The sequence below is a fragment of the Zophobas morio genome, unplaced genomic scaffold, assembly GCF_036711695.1.
Source record: "Zophobas morio isolate AGI-343-1 ecotype UQ-CSIRO unplaced genomic scaffold, CSIRO_AGI_Zmor_V1 ptg000031l, whole genome shotgun sequence".
In the NCBI taxonomy this organism is placed as follows: domain Eukaryota; kingdom Metazoa; phylum Arthropoda; class Insecta; order Coleoptera; family Tenebrionidae; genus Zophobas; species Zophobas morio.
In genome coordinates, this window is record NW_026972136.1 from 8,912,458 (window position 1) to 8,933,794 (window position 21,337).

The 21,337-nt window shown below is 31.9% G+C and overlaps 1 protein-coding gene across 2 annotated transcripts in view; it reads right to left on the reverse strand.

Annotated features, from left to right (window-relative positions):
- The window catches only part of LOC135139396 (protein-L-histidine N-pros-methyltransferase), a 277,974-nt gene extending 263,719 nt beyond the window's left edge, over positions 1 to 14,255 (reverse strand). The window contains exon 1 of one of the 2 annotated variants that reach the window (XM_064069609.1): positions 6,193 to 6,279. In XM_064069609.1, coding sequence (XP_063925679.1) covers positions 6,193 to 6,231 — 39 coding nt within the window. In that variant the 5' untranslated portion in view covers positions 6,232 to 6,279. Of the gene's footprint in view, positions 1 to 6,192; positions 6,280 to 13,856 lie in introns of those variants that run through there. The other variant, XM_064069608.1, reaches the window with a different exon arrangement.
- Between the last annotated feature and the right edge of the window lie 7,082 nt (positions 14,256 to 21,337).

Genomic DNA, 21,337 nt, shown 5'->3' on the forward strand with positions numbered 1-21,337 from the left:
TTTAGTGTTACACTGTACACATCAATAACAATATTGTAATATAATGTACCTACAACGAACATGATACTGTACTGGCTGTAACAACCAGAAAATACTTAGACACAATCCAGTCGGGTGTTAAGTAAATACTCATAAGAAGTTTTCATAAAACTGTTCTACTATAACGGGTTTCCCAAAAAAAAACCAAAAGGTTGAACTTCAGACACATTAATTAACACAAAAGTCTATAAAATAAATAATATAGTATTCCCTTTTTTTGGAAATGAGGTAAATTTATTCTTTTCAAATAAAGCAGATGGTGTTCAGGGCGTTAAATAGAATACATTTTTATATTTTCTGTAATATAGCACTGCAACGGTTTGCAACATTTACAAGGCATGCCACATTCTACTTGAAAAAAAGTTGATGTCATTTCCGGAAAAACTAAAAGTATAATAACGTCAAAACTACAGTGAGTTTTTGCTGTTTTGTACGTTTCCAATTTCGGATGTCAATATTTTCTATTGATTCGAACATTAAGCCAAACAAGTTAGATATCATCTCCCCTATGACTGAAAAAAAATTAAAAAACAAAATTTATATCATTTTTGAAAAACCGAAAGTGATGTATGCCATTCGTCCATTTGTTTTATAGGTTTCATTTAAATCTGTTCATGTATAAAAGATAATACAGTGAAACAGGTGAACTGGGACACCCAGCATAGTATAAAACATTATACCAGCGTTGGCACGCGGCATGGCCAACTAGAGCAGAAATTTAAAAACTCACACGGTATATAATACCAGTACTAAGGTTGTTGCCATGACGAAATCAAGAATATATTGCATTTACGTGATTTCCGAGGAGTCAATGATAAAAGACCTTGTAATGACTATCTATGTAAAAAGTAATTAGTTTTTGTTTTACAAAATTTTATAAGTATGTTTTCTAATGCTCAAAAAGAAAGAACTAAGCAAAGTTGATATAGAAGAAAAAACTTCTAAATTAAAATTTTAGACAAACATGTTGACCAATTTATTTGTGACTATTACAAAAAATAATACCTACTGTAGAAACATAAATTGATCCTCACGTTTTCAAAACTCTGAAAACTCAACACTGTACAGGGTGAACAAAAAATCATAGATAATCTGGATGGTACGTTGTTCAGAAACCCCTGAAAGACCCAAAAAATGGTAAAAAAATCCCTTCCGAAAATTTTAAACTTCAAATTTGAACACTTAACTTGGTAATTCTGATTGTTTTATTATCGGCAGTCTTAAAACTCAGTTAAATATTTAATTTATTTAAAATTCACATTAAAACACAGCGGAATTACGAAGTAAATTCGATTTTTTAATAATTTGTTTCGCTTTCTTCAGTAATTTCTCAGCAACGTACTATCGAACTTATCCGTGATTTTTGACCACTCTGTATAATATGTACAGCAAAACTCTGCAACCCATTATATCACTAATTTCTATGAACCAATCGACGCTATTTCTTGGCGATTTCAGTGTAACAACAGCCTTAACGATGTCATATTGTAGTTTTATAATATACAGGATGAGTAAGCAAGCACTCATTCTTCGATATATCATTAATTATTATTAGAAACAGAAAAAAGAGACTAAAATCACTCAGTTCTTCGAAGACAATACAGGAAAATTATTTTCGAATATACAGAGTGTTCTGTTTTTAAGGAGTAAGACACATCTTAGTTTTTTCAAATGGAATATCCTAGCTATTTTTGTAATTTCCGGTACGACGTTGCCACGTTATTTCAAATTTCTTGATTTTTTTTTTAGCAATGAAAAGTTCGCAAAAAGTCAATAGAGTTATATTTAAATTCTGTTTTAAAATAGGTAGAGGGAGATAAATAAAGACATGCCCTTTGTTGTAGTATAAATAAAATTGAGCTTTGATATACAGGGTGTTTAAAAAATATATATATTGTTTTTATTATTACAATATTCAAAAATCGATATTTCAGTTTTTTGGAAGAGAACGGCCTGCACGTTATTCTCTTTTTTTGTCAAGAAATTAATTATTAATTATTCTCTATATTTACTGTTTTGGGAGACTCGGACATATTGAAAAAACTAAAATATCGATATTTGAAAATTATGTATCAGAATTTGTTTATAAACACTCTGACGTCTTTCCATAAAAATATATACGGTGTTCTATTTAAAAAAACGAAGTGGTGCGCTATGCCTCAAAAACAGAACACTCTGTGTAACCGAAAATAATTTTACTATATGCTATTTAAAGAAACGTAGGTATAACCTTAGTCTCTACTAATTAGTCAGATGTAGAGAACCACGCATTAGTGACTCACTCTGTATATCCACTAGGGTTATATAGCAACTATTTAACATATTACGTTGAAAATATATAACATGTTAGATGTAGCTGCTTAACATTGACATATATTTTATGGTTTTATACTTTTAGCTAGAGTCTGTATTTTGAAAATTTTCAAAGTTTGACGGTTCTTTGAGTAGCATACATTCAAATTATTTTCAACTATACAAAATGTTCTCTTTTTGAAACATAACAGATAACTTAGTTTTTAAACAGAACACTCCATATTTTGTTAAATATTTTTTGAAATTTCGATGCGGAGTTGCCACGTTATTCCAATTTCCTTGAAAATTTTTATAGATCCAGGGGTTTACAAAAAAAAATAGTAATATATTAATAATAAACTAAAAGAATTCGGTTAGTTATGGTATCACTAAAATTGAGTATTAATATACAGAGTATTTATAAAAAAAAATCTAAAATATGTATTGCATTTTTCAAGTATCGATATTTCAATTTTCAAATAAAATACTACTCTGTTATTCTGTTTTTTACTACTAAGCTAACACGACATTCATGTTTTCTCGATGTTTCAGACCCCTAATAGAGTAGAAAAAAATTGGTCCAAGGTTACTTCGACAGAACTTCCCTCGCCCTTGAAACAAAATCTAACGAATTCTGCTTCTTTGAAACATTATTTAAAAAAATTGTTTTCTGAGAACCTTAATATAGTAAAAACCAGTAGCGTAAATGACCGTCCGCAGACATACGAACAATATGAAATATATTCAACGCAAATAACCAACGCAAAAATTGTGTGTATTATTATCAGTGTATATGCTTAACTTTGATTGTTTATGTTTATACATCGAAAGAATGACACGGAAAATTTGTTTAATTTGAATGAGTTGTCTCCTCAAAACACAGAGAAAATGGGGTGCCTCGTTCTTAATTTGACCAGTAAAAGATTTGTGATGACGTCACGTGGATAATACTAGTCACATCACAAAAGAAAATAGTCACAGCGTATTACTAATGCAAGAAAAAAAGTAAAGCGCCAACTTCGGCATCGAACCCACAACGGCAGATCGTACAGTTACGCAGGAGGTCGACTTCTACCCGATATAGCCACTGCGCCACGAAGGCTCATACTACGTCTTGATAATGAAACGTTATTATACCTTGTAGATGATTTTGCGAAAGTTTGAACGTTTAGTGAAAAAAACCATTTTAAAGTATATTGAAATGACGTCATCACATTGTTGGTGAGGGCAGTTAGCAAAATTTGGGTTCACCATCTACATAATATTTCTAATATACATACAAAATTTGACAGCGATCGGTTGAGCAGAGTCCGAGATTACGTGTCTAATAAAAATGGATACAGACAACAGACAGACAGACAGACAGACAGACCGACAGACCGAAACGGGAGACTACTTTTTCGTACTGTAGGGGTCATGAAACGTCGATAAAATATAAAAGTGGTCATTTGTCCGATGGACTCAATTACTATACTTCCTTAGCTTACGCTCGGGAAGTTAAAATAGGTCTGTCATTTCCGTCTGTCTGTCTGTCTGTCTGTCTGTCTGTCTGTCTGTCTGTCTGTCTGTCTGTCTGTCTGTCTGTCTGTCTGTCCATCTGTCTGTCTGTCCTTCTGTCTGTCTGTCATCTGCCGTTTGTCAACGTTTGTAATTTTTCAAGTTCAGATAGAATATATAAATTATTTAAGCACCAAAGAAAAAGAAAATAAATAGTTTGTTCAATAAGCATTTAAAAAACCGATTTTTAATTTTATTAATCGTGAAATTTTGATCATAAATCATAAAGTAAGATTATAAAGTAAGTATGAAATATTGTAAAATTATAGGTTTAAAATAATTTTAGTATATAGATAGGTTTTTAAAATAAAAAAAGCTAAATCGAGTTATTTTTTTTAATTGAAAAAAAATAGAAGGTAAATTCGGCCCACTCCCATTTCCAGGGGGTTATGTCCAGAAAAAAGAAAAGTTTTTTTTAAGAAAAAAAAAATCAAAAAATCAAAAATGTCGGACTTGGAGAAATTGACTGTTTTTCTCAAAAAGTTCAAAAATCTCATAGAACCTCACATCATTTTTTTTCAATGATTTTCAGAAAAGTACATTTAAAGACAAAAATTTTGAAAAAAAAAAACGTCCCGATGACTCAATTTTTGAAAAAGTTAAGTTTTTTGAAAAAAAAAAGCCTTTTTTTTTAATTCATAATATTTTTTTTTTGGTTGGGTAAAAAAATCTAAAAAAATTCTCAGAAACGTCTTTGGTGGAGTAGAAAAAAATCTAAAAATTTCAGCAAAATCGAAAGGGGTCGGGTTCATACGTGGTCGATTTGGCATGGAATTACCCATAGACAAGTGATCACAAAAGAAAAGTGAGATTTCACAAAATTATTTTATATAATTTTTGCAAGAAGGCGAATTTGTTCTTCTGTACTTCAAGGATCGGAGAAGTGTTCAATGTGCTGGTGAAAGTGAAAAATTGCAGAAACTATCAACTTTAGATACAGAAAATGATTCACTCTGTATATACCAGCAAAAATGCTGTTTTAGCCGTGATTTTTTTTGAGAATTAGTACAAGAGTTAATATTAATCAATAGAAGCATCAAAGCGGAAAACTATAAAATTATATAATCTTGTTTAGGAACACCTAATCTGTTAAAGATGACAATTTTCTGTATGTCGATAAAATAAACAGGTCAAATTTGTTCTTAAAAAATAAAAAAAAATTCTAAAAATTAATGTAACCTTACGAGCATTTGATTCCTTGATTAATACTGTTTGTTAAGGAGATAACCTGTATAAATAAACACTGATTGTGTTAGAAATTTAGTCCCACGACAAAACCCAGGTGTAAATATCTTCGTATACAAGCCAGACCTCGAAATCCGAAAAATGTGTCCTTCGGTGTTCAGACCGCCAACTCGTCAAAAACGGTTTCCCTTCGCCGTATCTAAGCAAGAATTCCGTGCCTCGCCGGCCGTAATTTCCATGTGTTCCATAACCCCCTGTATAATTCATCTTCGTCATGTATTCTTCCCGGTCATTGTGAAATTCTGGAGAGAGCGCGCGTGACAATTATGAGTTTTTTGAGGGAGTTCGTCAAGGGACGTAGTTTACGAGCAGTCCCCAAGGTATGCTAACCTCCCGTTACGTACCTTCCCTTTTAGCAACCCACTCAGCGGGGCTCAGCCTCGTAGTGCCATGCATTGCACGCTGCCACGCACCACTTCAACATATCGTTCGTCCTGATAATGTATTCGTATCGGGAAAAAGCGCCACTACCGACCAGGAAAACGCCTACATTCCGTAATTTACACTTTGACGACGTCTCCACGAGAGGACTTTTGATGCCTCCGTGATGTATTCATGGCGGGGGTTAACAAGAGTTTGTGTTTCGGCGTTCCCCAAATCTGACGTGGGGATGAATATTTCAAGTTATTGCCGTTCGAAGCGGCTCATCGAAGATTAAGGTGCTGCTTTTGTTTCGGAATACGGGAAGGGATGATGGGGTGAGAGGTGGCCCTTGCATGGAAGGGGTGCGGAGTCGGATGAAATCCGAAAATAGTAGCCAAAAGAAGGGTATGAAATTTTTTACAAGAAGATACAGAAGAGAAGATTTTATTTGTTTGTATCACTCATCACTTTACTTTACCAAATTTCCCAATGACGTTGACCTCCAAGCATCCATCCAGGTAATGAATTTATGCACGAGACAAGACATGCCGCAATGAACCCTACATTATCGATATGAAATAATGTGCTCATTATAGTCACGAAACTTTATTTGCTTATGTTCGCCGCGAATATCAGTTTCCTCTATCAACTCCACTGATCTATTTTAAAGCGAAATAAAACCAAACAAAAACCCACCTGTACGCTGAGCATGACCTTACACTTCTCGAAGAGCATCTTCACGCGTGCCAAAACACCACCAAAGAACAACACATCACCACGCTAACTATATTACAACATTGTGTCTTAATCGTGGGATTGTGATAAGATAAGTAGAAGCATCGTAAAAATGCTTTGTTTGCAGAGGGTACACAAATACAACAAAAATTTATTGTCGAATGAATAGAAGGGTTTAGATTACATGCGGATAACGATGAGCGAAAAATTTCTTGTGTCGAAATTAGCAACCACGTGAGATTGTTATAAGTGGGATTTATTTATGGCTCAAATTCACCGGTTGAGACCGTCAGGAGCTAATTTATAACCTCTAGATTAAACTACCAATCAATTGGTGAAAAGGCATTATTTGATTAAGCAGATAACATCGGTGTACTTGTTTAGTGCGCGTTTTCTTGTAAGTTAATAATTCATGGTTGTAAGTAGAAAAATAGAGCATATTGTGACTAAAATTTACGTCAAAGATTGAGCTTTCATCGATAAAATATCTATTTTTATTGTCAACAAAATTGTAAACCAAATGGCGTGGTTAGGCTACAAGATTATTACAAATTTCTTATCATAACACCAACAACAACGTGAACACATGTGCAAACAAGCTTAGAAAAAGATTTTCATTTATAAAAAAGTATTGTTAGGAGGAGGTTATTAGGTAGGCATTTCAGATAAAAATGTGGGTAAATATTCCTTTCATACCAGTTTTCACAAATAACTAAACGCCACGCACTTGAATTCAGCTTTATTTCCTAAAAATGTAATACAATTTTGTCATCAAGGACTATCACAAACAAAATTAGAAGAAATCATTTTAATTTTTTCCAGTTATGCCCTCAAAAAAGGTTAAGAAGAGAAATTTTTCCAAAATTCTCTTTGAAGGGAAATACATTCTGAAAATATAAGATATAGTAGACATTCTATCCGATTTTGAAAATTTGTTTACAAATCCACAAGATGATTTAATTGTTTTTCTATTTTCCAAAATCCAGTTCAGAAAAAAATGTCAAAACTTCAATTAACCTTTCACGAGTCATTGCTTCCCAAGCGTAAGCTAAGGAAATATTGTAGTAGGGTCCATCCGGCTAATGGCCTCTTTCATGTTTTGTGGACGTTTCATGACCCCTAGAAGTAGTATACAAAGGGGACAAGTGTCATAACTCACGTGACTACTCGTAGTTCTGCGTGACCTATATTATCAAGCAGTCACACAAGTAAAATATACCAGGATAGATTAGTAGGAAGTCTCTCTGTCTGTCCGAAACTACCGAGCCGGTGGTTGTCAAGTTTTAGATGTGTGTTAGGAATATCCTGTAGACGATAAACCGCTAACCAAAATTGGTTTAATCGCTACCACCAACAACTTGATGACGTCACCTCACAATTTTGCACGCGAAATGCTATTTAAATTTGATAAAATAACATACTCCTGTACTTGTGGTTTTAAAATCCGCCTCAAGTTTTTAGTCTCAGCACCCAATTTTCGCAAAAAAAAATCATAATTGTAGAATAATATTTTATACTAATATAAAGAATAAAATAAAAATAAGGTAAAATAAGTGAAAGAAAACAAAGTTACGGTCACTTGATATCTACAAAATTAACGCTGTTTCCTAAGGGCTTTGTATGACTTATGTCTGACTGGGATTTAACGACAGAAAATATTTTAAAATAACAACTTCGTCTCAAAAAGACTGTATTTTTCGGATAAAGCAGTCCGAAAATCACAATATTTAACTTGATTTTAAGATCTACAGCATTTGATTGATGTTGGCTGACAATTATGATAAATACTTTGTCGATTATATTGGTGTCAGAAGTGGGATTTATCAGAGTCAGAGTGAAGAATGTAGAACTAGGAGAGGTGTATTATTAATACACCGGATTAAAAGAGTATAAGACGAAATCTGTGAAGAAGCTGTAGAATAATTCTACGACAATCCGAAATAGAAGATTCACTTGGCATGATTACTGTAAATAAATCCTATTCTCAAGATCTCAAGTTAGAAAAGAAACCAAAATTTCGATTTCAAAGCAAGAGGACAAGTTCAACTGCTCTCACATTATTAGATAGAACTTCAGAGTTGTAGACAAATATAGAAAATACCAGTTAAAGTGTAAGTAACAAAAAGCAACCCATGAGGCGATCGAACCCGCCTTTGATTTTTTTTGCAAAGATTTGGATACCTAGGACAAAAACTCAAAGTAGATTCATAAACCAGAAGTACAGGGGTGTATTATATCATAAAATATGAATATTATGTTTTTGATCTCGAGAAGCTTTTTCGGATTTATTTTTTGACAATTTCGACCATATTTTCAAAATCTCCAAAATGAAACATTTCAGTTTTCAGAATATTTAATAATCCGGATTTTGAAGCCGAATATTTCGAAAATCTTGTTTCAAAATCACCAACCCATTATGTTTTTGTATTCAGCTCCACGAAATCTGTTTTCATGAATTTTTTGTGACTCTTTAGGCAACTTTACCAAAAGCTCTATTTGTCAGGACTATGATTTTTTTATCTTTCCCCGAGCACATTCGCAGGGTATGAAAACAGAATATTGTGTTGATTTCGATCTCTAAAATTTTTTCGGATTCAGTTTTTTGGCAATTTCTATAATTTATTCAAAATCGTCAAAATGAAACACTTTAATTTTCGGGATATTCAAAAATTCCGAGTTTGAAACCAGAAGTACAGAGATACGTTATATTATAAAATTCGAATACATATTGTGATAATTTTAATCTCCAGAAGTTTTTACGAATATATTTTTTTGACAATTTCGACCATATTTTCAAAATCTCCAAAATGAAACATTTCAGTTTTCAGAATATTTAATAATTCGGAGTTTGAAGCCGACTATTTCGAAAATCTTGTTTCAAAATCACCAACCCATTATGTTTTTGTATTCAGCTCTACGAAATCTGTTTTCACGAATTTTTTGTGAATCTTTAGGCAACTTTACCAAAAGTTCTATTTCTCAGGACTATGATTTTTTTATCTTTCCCCGAGCACATTCGTAGGTTATGAAAACAGAATATTGTGTTGATTTCGATCTCTAAAATTTTTTCGGATTCAGTTTTTTGACAATTTCTATAATTTATTCAAAATCGTCAAATTGAAACACTTTAATTTTCGGGATATTCAAAAATTTCGAGTTTGAAACCAGAAGTACAGAGATACGTTCTATTATAAAATACAAATACATATTGTTATGATATTGATCTCTTTTTCCGGATTTATTTTTTGACAATTTCGACAATATTTTCAAAATCGTCAGTTTTCAGAATATTTAATAATTCGGAGTTTGAAACCGAATATTTCGAAAATCTTGTTTCGAAATCAGCAGCAAGGTATTTTTTTGCATTCAGCTGTACGAAATCTGTTTTCCTGAATTTTTGTGAATTTTTAGACAACTTTAACAAAAAATTTATTTTTTAGGACTATAATTTTTTTATATCCGAGCACATTCGAAGGTTATGAAAAGAGAATTTTGTGTTGATGTCGATCTCTAAAATTTTTTTCGGCTTCATTTTTTTGTCAATTTCTATTTTTTCAAAATTGCCAAAATGAGAGATTTCAATTTTCGGGATATTCAAAAATTCCGAGTCTCAAACCAGCAGTACAGGAGTATGTTATATCATAAAATATGAATATTGTGTTGATTTTGATTTCCAGAAGTTTTTCCGGATTTTTTTTTTTTGACAATTTCGAGCACATTTTCAAAATCGCCAAAATGAAATATTTGAGTTTTCCGAATATTTAATAGCTGAATATTTCGAAAATCCTGTTTCGAAAACACCAACAAGTTATGTTTTTGCATTCAGCCCTATGAAATTTGTTTTCCTGAATTTCTAGCTCTATTTTTCAGGACTAAGAAAAAAATTCGTAGTTTTCTTTTCCCGAGCACATTCGAAGAGAATTTTGTGTTAATTTAGATCTCTAAAATTTTTTTCGGTTTCACTTTTTTGCGATTTCTATTATTTTTTCAAAATCGTCAAAATGAAACATTTCAATTTTTGGGGATATTCGAAAATTCCGAGTCTGAAACCAGAAATACAGGTGTATGTTATATTATAAAATATGGACACTGTGATGATTTTGATCTCAAGGTAAATTTGTTCGTATTTATTTTTTTGACAATTTTGATCATATTTTCAAAATCACCAAAATAGAACATTTCAGTGTTCAGAATATTTAATAATTCCGCCAAATGTTCCGAAATTAGCAACACGTAATGTTTTCATATTCAGTTCAATGAAATTTGTTTTCCTAAATTTTTTGTGAATTTTTAGACAACTTCGCCAAAAGCTGTATTTTTCAGGACTAAATTTTTTTATCTTTCCCCGAGCACATTTGAAGGTTATGAAAAGAAAATTTTATGTTGATTTCGATCTCTAAAATTTTTTTCGGTTTCATTTTTTAGGCAATTTCTATTATTTTTTCAAAATCGTCAAAATGAAACGTTTCAATTTTTGGGGATATTCAAAAATTCCGAGTCTGAAATCAGAAGCAAATGTGTATGTTATATCATAAAAGATGAACATTGTTGTGATGATTATCTCAAGAAATTCTTTCGTATTTATTTTTTTGACAATTTTGACCATATTTTCAAAATAACCAAAATGAAACATTTCAGTTTTCAGAATATTTAATAATTCCGCCAAATGTTTCGAAATCAGCAATGCTTTATGTTTTTATATTCATCTCTACGAAATCTGTTTTCCTGAATTTTTTGTGAATTTTTAGACAACTTCGCCAAAAGCGGCATTTCTCAGGACTAAATTCTTTTATCTTTCCCCGAGCACATTTAAAGGTTATGAAAAGAAAATTTTATGTTGATTTCGATCTCTAAAATTTGTTTCGGCTTCATTTTTTAAGCAATTTCTATTATATTTTCAAAATCGTCAAAATGAAACGTTTCAATTTTTGGGGATATTCAAAAATTCCGAGTCTGAAACCAGAAGTAAATGTGTATGTTATATTATAAAAGATGAACATTGTTGTGATGTGATCTCAAGAAATACTTTCGTATTTATTTTTTTGACAATGTTGACCATATTTTCAAAATAACCAAAATGAAACATTTCAGTTTTCAGAATATTTAATAATTCCGCCAAATGTTTCGAAATCAGCAACACGTTATGTTTTTATATTCAGCTCTACGAAACCTATTTTCCTGAATTTTTTGTGAATTTTTAGACAACTTCGCCAAAAGCTGTATTTTTCAGGACTAAATTTGTTTATCTTTCCCCGAGAACATTTCAAGGTTATAAAAAGAAAATTTTATGTTGATTTCGATCTCTAAAATTTTTTTCGGCTTTATTTTTAGGGAATTTCTATTATTTTTTTAAAAATTGCCAAAATGAAACATTTTAATTTTCTTAATTTTCAAAAATTCCGAGTTTGAAACCAGAAGTACAGGGATATGTTATATTATAAAGTATGAATATTGTGATCATTTTGATCTTCAGAAGTTTTTTAGGGTTTATTTTTTGACAATTTCGGCAATATTTAAAATCGTCAAAATGGAACATTTCAATTTTCAAAACATTTAATAATTGACTGTGATTGTAGACTGATACCATCCGAAACGTCTGAAAAAGAAGAAAAGAGGCAGATATCCAACAAAAATCGAGATTTTGACAAGGAAGAAAAAAGTGGAAAAATAAAAAAATTCGGGTGAGGACGAAGTAATTCCAGGCACGAGAGGGTTTACGACAAAATTTGCATTTGACTATCGTCTACCAGAAGTCGTTGTTGCAGTCATAACTGTCGAAATTATAAACTAAAGTTGTAAAAATTTATTTCTCTACATTACATTGTCAAAGTAACTACTTAAACTGATTAAATAAAACAATCAATACATTTCTTCAAACAAATACCCATGGTGAAACTTTTAAGACATCCAGACGCTTCCAATTATTTATAATTCTCGATCCAGCAGGACTAAAAAACACAACAGACGCGAATAAACCCGAAAATCACTGAAATTTGGCCTGTAATTGTGTTATAACGACCATAAAAGAATTCGAACTACCCTTTTTAATGAAAACGAGTAGGTGCTTAAACGACGCTGAGCTCAACCTTCGCTGTTTTTTTTCTGCAACACTAAAACGTGTCTTATTGATTAGATGAGAGTTTATTACCTAAAAAAAGGAGAAGGTTTAAAATGAGAACCGGAAGTAGTATAATTGGTAACTTTTATAGTCAACGCCTTTAACACCTGTCACATAAAAGACCCAAATAATCTGGAAATCACCGGACTGACACAACACTGTAACAAAAAAGTTTTACTGCAGCGCTATTTTATATCAACGTTGAGAAAAATCTACGCAAATCATTAAAATTCGCAAAGACTTTATTAAAGGTCTAGAACGATGAAAATCTTAAGTCATAATTAATTATCGATCTTGGGCTGACATTTTTTTGCGAAGTTTATAACGACTTAAGCGATTAAAAACGTTAGGTCATGCACAAAAGAATGTTGTTTTTGCTTTGTAGATTAGTTTGTGCCCAAGCCATTACGCTATTAGCATTTTAATTAACCCGAAAAGTTCAAAATAATATCATAACCGGATACAATATAATTAATTAATTAATCACAAAGATCGCACAAAAAAATAATCGATTATAGATATCGATTCAGCGAAACCACTTATTGTTCAATCAAAAACGTATCGCCACTGGTTATGAAAAAATCAAACATCAAGAAAATCGAACATTTTGTATTATTCTATATAATCACAGTAATTTTCTTTGTATATAATTTACCTACTTTTCCATGTTTGAACTAAATCAACATATAAGTACCGACCAAAACCATTATTTTTAAGTAATTCGAAAATGAAGCGCGTTTCATTAAGGACACGAATTTTCCGCAACTGACACACATATTCGAGGGACAAAAAACAAGTTTCAATTTTTAATTACACCGTCACGAACAAAAAACTGGCCACTCATTCAACTTTCTTATGATGAATAAAATATCGCCCAACATACACCAATCAAATCCATATTATTTTTCCACAAACTAACCCCGCTTGAAGGGTGTACTTTACCGACATAAAAATAAAATGTCAATTACACCAGCGCTGGTCCCGCACCCACCTTTGGGTCCGTACAGACCCCGAGTCGCCTTCGCCGTTAACTACACATCCATAAAATATTCACAAAGCAAATACTGATTTATTATTGAGTAATTGTTAATGATTGGTGGACGCTTTGATGACCTACACGTAAAGAAAATTGACGATAATTGGGTTTGCACAGCTACATGGATTATTTATGTAATCATTGTTCATAACGAGGGGAAAAAAGCAAAGAAACCAGATGCGAACGGCGCTTTTTAATCCCCCTTTTGAAAAAACCACTGCGGCATCTGTGTGTCATTATATTAAATCGAACAATTCTCAGTTTAAGCTCGCGAGGGCTAAATGAAGCACGTCCGTTCCAACTCAGGTGAAACCCCAATCAAGCGTACATAACCTGCTTATTCCTAAACCTTTCCGTTTTGTTTGTACACTACACAGCCCCCAAACAACCATTCTACGCTCCGACTGCTAAAAAATCACAAGTCAACCTCAAAAACAACCAACTTCATTGTACTTTAAGGCATGCACTCACCTGACTTTTGTCAAACTGGCTCAGAAAGTGGTCCGTTTGCTGCTTTTCGTACAGAGCCCTGGCGAGGCTCCCCCGAGGTCTGAATGACAGAGTGGGCTGCTGACTTTGACTGGTGTGGAAAATAGGGTCATTTTCCTTTGTTGTTGCGTAGCAAAAGCCATTTTCAACCATCGCTGGACGTTTAAATCAACGACGGCTGAGTTTGTACCGACAGAAGTGAGGTTAGGTCGCGCGGGTCACAATAACACGCACTGAAAGGGTATGGTTGGGTGATGAGGTGTTAGGTTGGGTTAATTTTTAGTGAATGTGTGCGAGGTTCAGGAATTTGGTTGAGATGGGACGTTTTTAGAGAGTGTTTGCTTTCACTTTTGACAGTTATAAACAATAATAACAGGTTGGGTTGGCTGAACTGCGGGCGAGATGTCAACTGGTGATGGTGCGGGAAATTTGAATTGGTTTGGGTTTAAGGAGGACGAGATCGGACTAAGTTGGAAGGTTTTTTTAGTGGCTAACACCTCAACAAGAGGCTAAATTGACATCAGAATTGTTACTCATAATATTTCTACTTAGAAATAACTAGTCCAAATCTATTTACTATAAATTAGACCTCGTTTAGAACAAAGCAAGTGAAGAGAATTTTTATACATTGTAAAAACGTGGATAATAATTGTATTAACTGGGATACTGGGAACAATTATTATTTGTGGATTTTTAGGCAGCTTTTCCAATTTTGAATTTTGCCCCAGGATCATAAATAGGCAATATTTTTAAAATCAGTAGGTGCTTACGTCGAGATCTAAGTACAGAGTCATCAAAATTGATTGAGAGAGTTGGTAAACCTGAACTTGAATAATTTAGTTTATTAAGTTGTATAAAAATATTAGCTGTCAGATTTGAAGTTTCGAGTTTCAAATTTCAAAACTCAGTGGCGTCTTTTTTCGATTTTTTTTTTTGATAAAAAATATTAGTTGTCAGATTTGAAGTTTCAAATTTTAGATTCATTCGTTTCTGGAATTTGTTCGCAAAGTTACGAGTAGCAATAAGGTATAGGGTGCGCATCGACCAAGGCGATTCGTACAAAACGTTAAAACCGTTCGCAACGTTGCAAGAAGGTAACTTTCGTATTCACAACTGATTCAGGTGAGTTCCGACAATCAACCCCCAGTTCTCTTGTCACGCCACTGAATTCATTACCATATAACCTTAAACAAATCTGTCATAAGGTTGACAAACTTCACGGCAAAACAGAGAGTACCAACTCTTTCAATCAATTTTGATGACTCTGTATTTCCAAAAATTTTCTGTGTATTTTCAAAAACTCTAGTTTTCAGTAACTCCTTCATGAAAAATTTCTACCTTTCTTGGAGTACCTTCAAAAACTACATAAAAAGATTTTTTTTCTAGATTTCAACTTCCAGAAGATACTTTCGGTCTCATTTTTTCAAGAACTAGGATTTAATAAAAATGAATCTCAAGCCGAATATTTCGAAAATCGTTATCCAAGACCACAAACACGCTGTATTTTTCGTCAGCACGTCGAGACTATATCTCAGAAGTTTTTATGGATTTTTCTACAACTTTTTCAAAATTTTAACTTTCCAATATGAAAATTTCGGCCCATTTTTTTGATAATTTTCGAAAATTACTTAAACAAATTTTCTTGTAGATTTAAACTTATAGAAGTTACTTTCGGCTTCGTTTTTTCGATAACTTTTACTATTTTTCGAAAATCCCCATTGAAATATGTCGATTTTTAGAACTAAAAAAATAATACATTCAGGCTGAATATTTCGGAAATCGTGACCTGAAAACCACAATAACGCTATATTTTTCGAATCAGCACGTGGAGATCTATATCCCAGAATGTTTTGCAGATTTTTAGTCAACTTTTGCAAAATTTCAGTTTACCAATATAGACTTTATGAAAATGTAGATTTATTTTTGACCATTTTCGAAAATTAACTAAACACATTTTCTTGTAGAATTAGATCTCTACAAGTTACTTTCGGATTCGTTTCTTGTATAACTCCCATCATTTTTTTCGGAATCTCCCATTGAAAAATGACAATTTTAGGATTAAAAAAAATTCAATTTCAAGACGTATATTTTGAAAATCGTGATTCGAGCACAAACGCCCTGTATTTTTTTAATCACCACGTGGAAATTTATATCCCAGAATTTTTGTAGATTTATAGCCAACTTTTTCAAAATCTCAATTTTCCCTTTATGAAAATTTTTCGACTATTTTCTAAAATCATTTAAACACAATTTCTTGTGGATTTCAACTTCTAGAAGTTATTTCCGGTTTCCTTTCTTCGATAGCTCCTACATTTTTCCAAAATCACCCATTGAGTTATAACAATTTTTAGGATTTTCTAAAAAAAAAAATAGAATTTCAAGCTAAATATTTAAAAATTGTGATTCGAGAACATGAAGATTTTTCGAACCAGCATCTCGAGATCTAGATGCCAAAATATTTTGCGGGTTTTTAGCCAACTTTTTCGAAATCTCAATTTTTCCAGAATCAACCGTTGAAGTTTTTTAAATTTTCAAAAATTCGCATTTCGTACCGATTCTTTCGAAAATGTTGTTCCTTGACCATCAACACGCTATATTTTTGGAATTAGCATAACGAGATCTACGTCCCTGAATTTTTTCGTCATTTTTAGACAACTTTTTTAAAAGTGAAAATTTTTCAATGGTCCCCCCTTCTTCAAATTTCGGAAAATTTTTGACATTTTCGAAACTGAACTAAATACATTTTCTTGTAAATTACGAGCTCTAGAACTCAATTCCGGCCTCGGTTCTTTGTTAACTGCAACCGTTTTTCCAGAATCGACCGTTGAAATATCGAAATTTTTCAGATTTTCAAAAATTCGCATTTCGTACCGATTCTTTCGAAAATGTTGGTTGGCGATCAACACGCTATATTTTTGGAATCAGCGTGTCGAGATCTAGGTGCCTGATTTTTTTCCTAATTTATAGACAACTTTTTTAAAAGTGAAAATTTTTCAATGGTCAAATTTTGGAAAATTTTTGACATTTTCGAAACTTAACCAAATACATTTTCTTGTACATTTCGAGTTCTAGAAATTGTTTCCCGGTTTGTTTCTTCGCTATATCCTACCTTTTTCGGAATCGCCAATGCAAATCATCTTTTTCAATCGTTGGGAATTTTTAAAAAATGTAATTTGAAGCGAAATATTTCGAAAATGTAATCCGAAACCATGAGCAAACTATATTCTTCAAATCATTTGAGAAATTTTTTGCGAATTTTTTGACAACTTTTTCAAATTCCCAACTTTCCAACTTTTTTTTTTAATTCGGCTATTTTTTGATGATTTTGGAAATTACCTGAACACTTTTTTTTTGTAGATTTCGACTTCTAGAAGTTCCTTCCTTTCGGCTTCGTTTCTTGGATAACATTTTCCCAGAATCGCCCATTGAAATATGGAAATTTTTCGGATTTAAAAAAAATTGAATTTCAGACCGAATATATTTTTCGAATCAGCAAGTCGGAATCTATATTCCTATAATTTTTGCTGATTTTTAGACAACTATTACAAAATTGCAAATTTCCTATACAGACCTTATGAAAATGTCCCTCATTTTTGATCATTTTAGAAAATCACGTAAACAAATATTTAAAAATCGTGATCCGAGAGCATAAACACGTTATATTTTTTGAAACATCTCTAGATCGAAATACCAGAATTTTTGCATCTTTTACTCAACTTTTTCAAAATCCCAATTTTCCTATACCTTTTGAAAACTTCGACCCATTTTTCACCATCTGCCAAAATTACCTAAACACATTTTCTTGTAGAATTCGACTTACGAGTTACTTCGGGTTCGTTTCTTCGATAAATCTTACCATTTTTTGGAATCGCCAATTCAAATACGGCAATTTTTAAGAATTTGTAAAAAAATTTAATTTCAAGCCAAATGTTTCGAAAATGGTGAACTACGAGCAGACTATATTTTTCGAATAAGCACATTGAGATTTGCATTCCAGGATTGTTTGTGGATTTTGAGCCAACTTTTTCAAAATCTCAATTTTCCTATAACTTTTGAAAATTTCGACCCGTTGTTCACCGTCTTCCAAAATTACCTAAACACATTTTGTTGTAGATTTCGACCTCTACAAGTTACTTTCGGGTTCGTTTCTCGGATAACTCCTACCATTTTTCGGAATCGCCAATTCAAATACGGCAATTTTTAGAAATTTCTAAAAAAGTTTAGTTTCAAGCCAAATATTTCGAAAATGGCGATCCGAGACCACGAGCACACTATATTTTTCGAATCAGCACATCGAAATCTGTATCTCAAAATTTTTTGCGAATTTTTTGACAAGTTTTTCAAATTCTCAAATTTCCCACCTTCCTTTTTGAAAATTTCGGCGCTTTTTTTGATGATCTTCGGAAATTACCTGAACACTTTTTCTTAAACATTTCGACTTCTAGAAGGTCTTTTCCGCTTCGTTTCTTGGATAACTTCTACCATTTTTCAAAAATCACACATTGAAATATGGCGACTTTTACAATTAAAAAAACATAATTTCAGGCCGAATACTTCGAAAATATTGATCAGAAAACCACAGCACGCTCAGTAAGTTTTGTGGATTTTTAAACTTTTGCAAAAATTTCAAATTTCCTTACGAAATTTTTGACCATTTTAGAAAATCACGTAAACACATTTTCTCGTAGATTTCGACCTCTAGAAATTCCTTTGAGGTTCGTTTCTTAGATAAGTCCCATCATTTTTTCGGAATTGCTCACTGAAAAGTGGCAATTTTAGAGTTAAAAAAAGAATTTCAAAACGTATATTTCGAAAATCTTGATCCCAGTACAAACACGCTATATGTTTGGAATCACCAGGTTAAGATTTATATCCCACAATTTTTTGTGAATTTTTAGACAACTTTTTCGAAAGCACTATTTTTCATGAAAATTTTTCTTTTAGATTTCAATTCCCAGAAGTTACTTTTGCCGTCATTTCTTCAAAAACTCCTACCATTTTTCCTGAATTAACCAATGGCGATTTTTAAGATTTCAAATATGTATTTCCAAAATCTTGTTTCGGAATTACAAGCAGCCTATATTTTTCAAGGCAGTAGAATCTGTATCCTAGAATTTTTTGTGGAATTTTAGGTAATTTTTCCAAAAGCTGTTTTTCAATATAGAATTTATAGTGGTATAATTCTAACATCTTACTCAGGGATCACAGACACGCAATATTTTAAAATCAATAGGTACGCCGAAATCCATTTCCAAAAATTTTCGGTAGTGAATTTTCTTCGTCAACTTTCAAAAATTACCTAGAGATTTTTTTCTAGATTTTAACTTCCAAAAAATACTTTTAGCCTCGTTTCTTGAAGAACTCTCCTTTTCTTCCAGAATTAACCAATGAAATAGGGCAATTTTTAGGATAAAATAAACAAAAGAATTTCAAGCCGAAAATTTCGAAAATCGTTATCCGAGACCACAAACACGCTGAATTTTTTATCAGCACGTCGAGATCTATTTCTCAGAATTTTTTATGGATTTTAAGACAATTTGCAAAATTTCAGTCCAATACAGATCTGAAATTTCGATCTCTATAAGTTACTTTATGTTCGTTTCTTGAATAAGTCCCATCATTGATTTTGGAAAACTGAATTATAACAGCTTTTGGGCCTTTCTAAAAAAAAGAATTTCAGGGTAAATATTTCAAAATCGTGATCCGGGGGCACAAACTAAATTTTTCGAATCAGCATGTCGAGATCTACATACCAAAATTTTGCGGATTTTTGGGTAACTTTTTCAAAATCTCAATTTTTCAATACCTTTTGAAAATTTCAACCCATTTTTCACCATCTTCGAAAATTACCCAAACACATTTTCTTATAGATTTCTACCTCTAGAAGTTACCTTCGGATTCATTTTTTCGAAAACTCTTACAATTTTTCGGAATCACGGCAATTTTTAGGGATTCCTAAAAAAAAATAATTTTAGGCCGAATATTTCGAAAATGATGTATACCAGAATGTTTTGCTAATTTTTTGACAACTTTTTCAAAACCTCAATTTTGCCAAATGAAAATGTCGACCCATTTTCAACAATTTTCGAAAATTATCTCAACACATTTTCTTGTAGATGTCGACTTCATTAGATTTTTCCGGAAAAATTTGTTGGATTTCTAAAAAATGAATTTCAAATCCAATATTTCTAAAATCTTGCTCCAAAACCATAAACAAAATTTTTGTGAATTTTTAGACAACTTTTTCCAAAGCACTATTTTCATGAAAATTTCGAACCTTTCTCGACCACTTTTGAAATTTGCCGAAAGACTTTTTCTTGTAGGTTTCAACTTTCAGAAGTTGCTATTGCCGTCATTTCGTCGAAAACTCCTACCATTTTTCCAGAATCAACCAATGAAACATAGCGATTTTCAAAATTTCAAAAAAAAATCAAATCAAATATTTCCAAAATCTTGTTTCTGGATTACAAACACATTAATATATTTTTCAAAGCAATATCTCAAAGTCAATATCCCAGAATTTTTTGTAGATTTTTAGAAAACTTTTCCAAAACTTCTATTTTTTTAATTAATGGCGATTACTTTTTCGAAAAGTTCAGCACTAGGAATTTTTATTCTCAATTTTAAAATAAAAGTAACCCGTCCGATAATTTTAAAGTTTTCTCTATATTAACGTCATAAAAATTCAATCCACCATGCCTAAACACTCGTCTTAAAATCCAACTTTAAAAATAAGCAATTAATCTCAAAAAAGGAAACAACTATTCTGAGAAACTTATAATTCTAAAAACCCAAATCACGAAAAAAGTTAACATCGTCAGAAAATCAAAAGATTAAAATCTAAAACTTAATATGCAAATTTTACTCCTTAAACATTCTGATTAATTTGAAAGCGAAACACAGCAACACTTTGCAAATTCAAACCATTATTCTAACAGCGCACCAAATGATCAAATGGTTTCTTCCACTATTAGATAAAAGAATTCTATTAATCCGAGTCTTTGTTAAACGGTGATGGACAACCAATTTGTACCTAATTTTAAGCAGATGCAGATATTTTGTTCATCAGAAAAAAAAAAACTGACCAAGTATTTTATAACATCCTATTTTTATTTAATCCTTCCGCGACTTAATGGAATTTATTGACATTGATATTTTAGAACCTATCAATTTTACATACACATAGGTAAAGGTAACAAAAAATTCCGTGAATAAACTGGTTTTAATAAAAATTACGTAAACCAAAAAAAAATTAATCTACAAGACGATTTGCCCCACTCAGTAATAGCAAACTCGTCCAATTCTGTGTATCATTTAAACACATTTTCAATTTTTTTCTGTACTTATTTTTAAATATCTGTTCACTAATAATCACGCAAAGTAAGTCAGAAAAAATTTACAATCTATCATCTTTTGAAAAAAAATCAAGAAATTTTTCACATGTTACACATTATAAATATGTT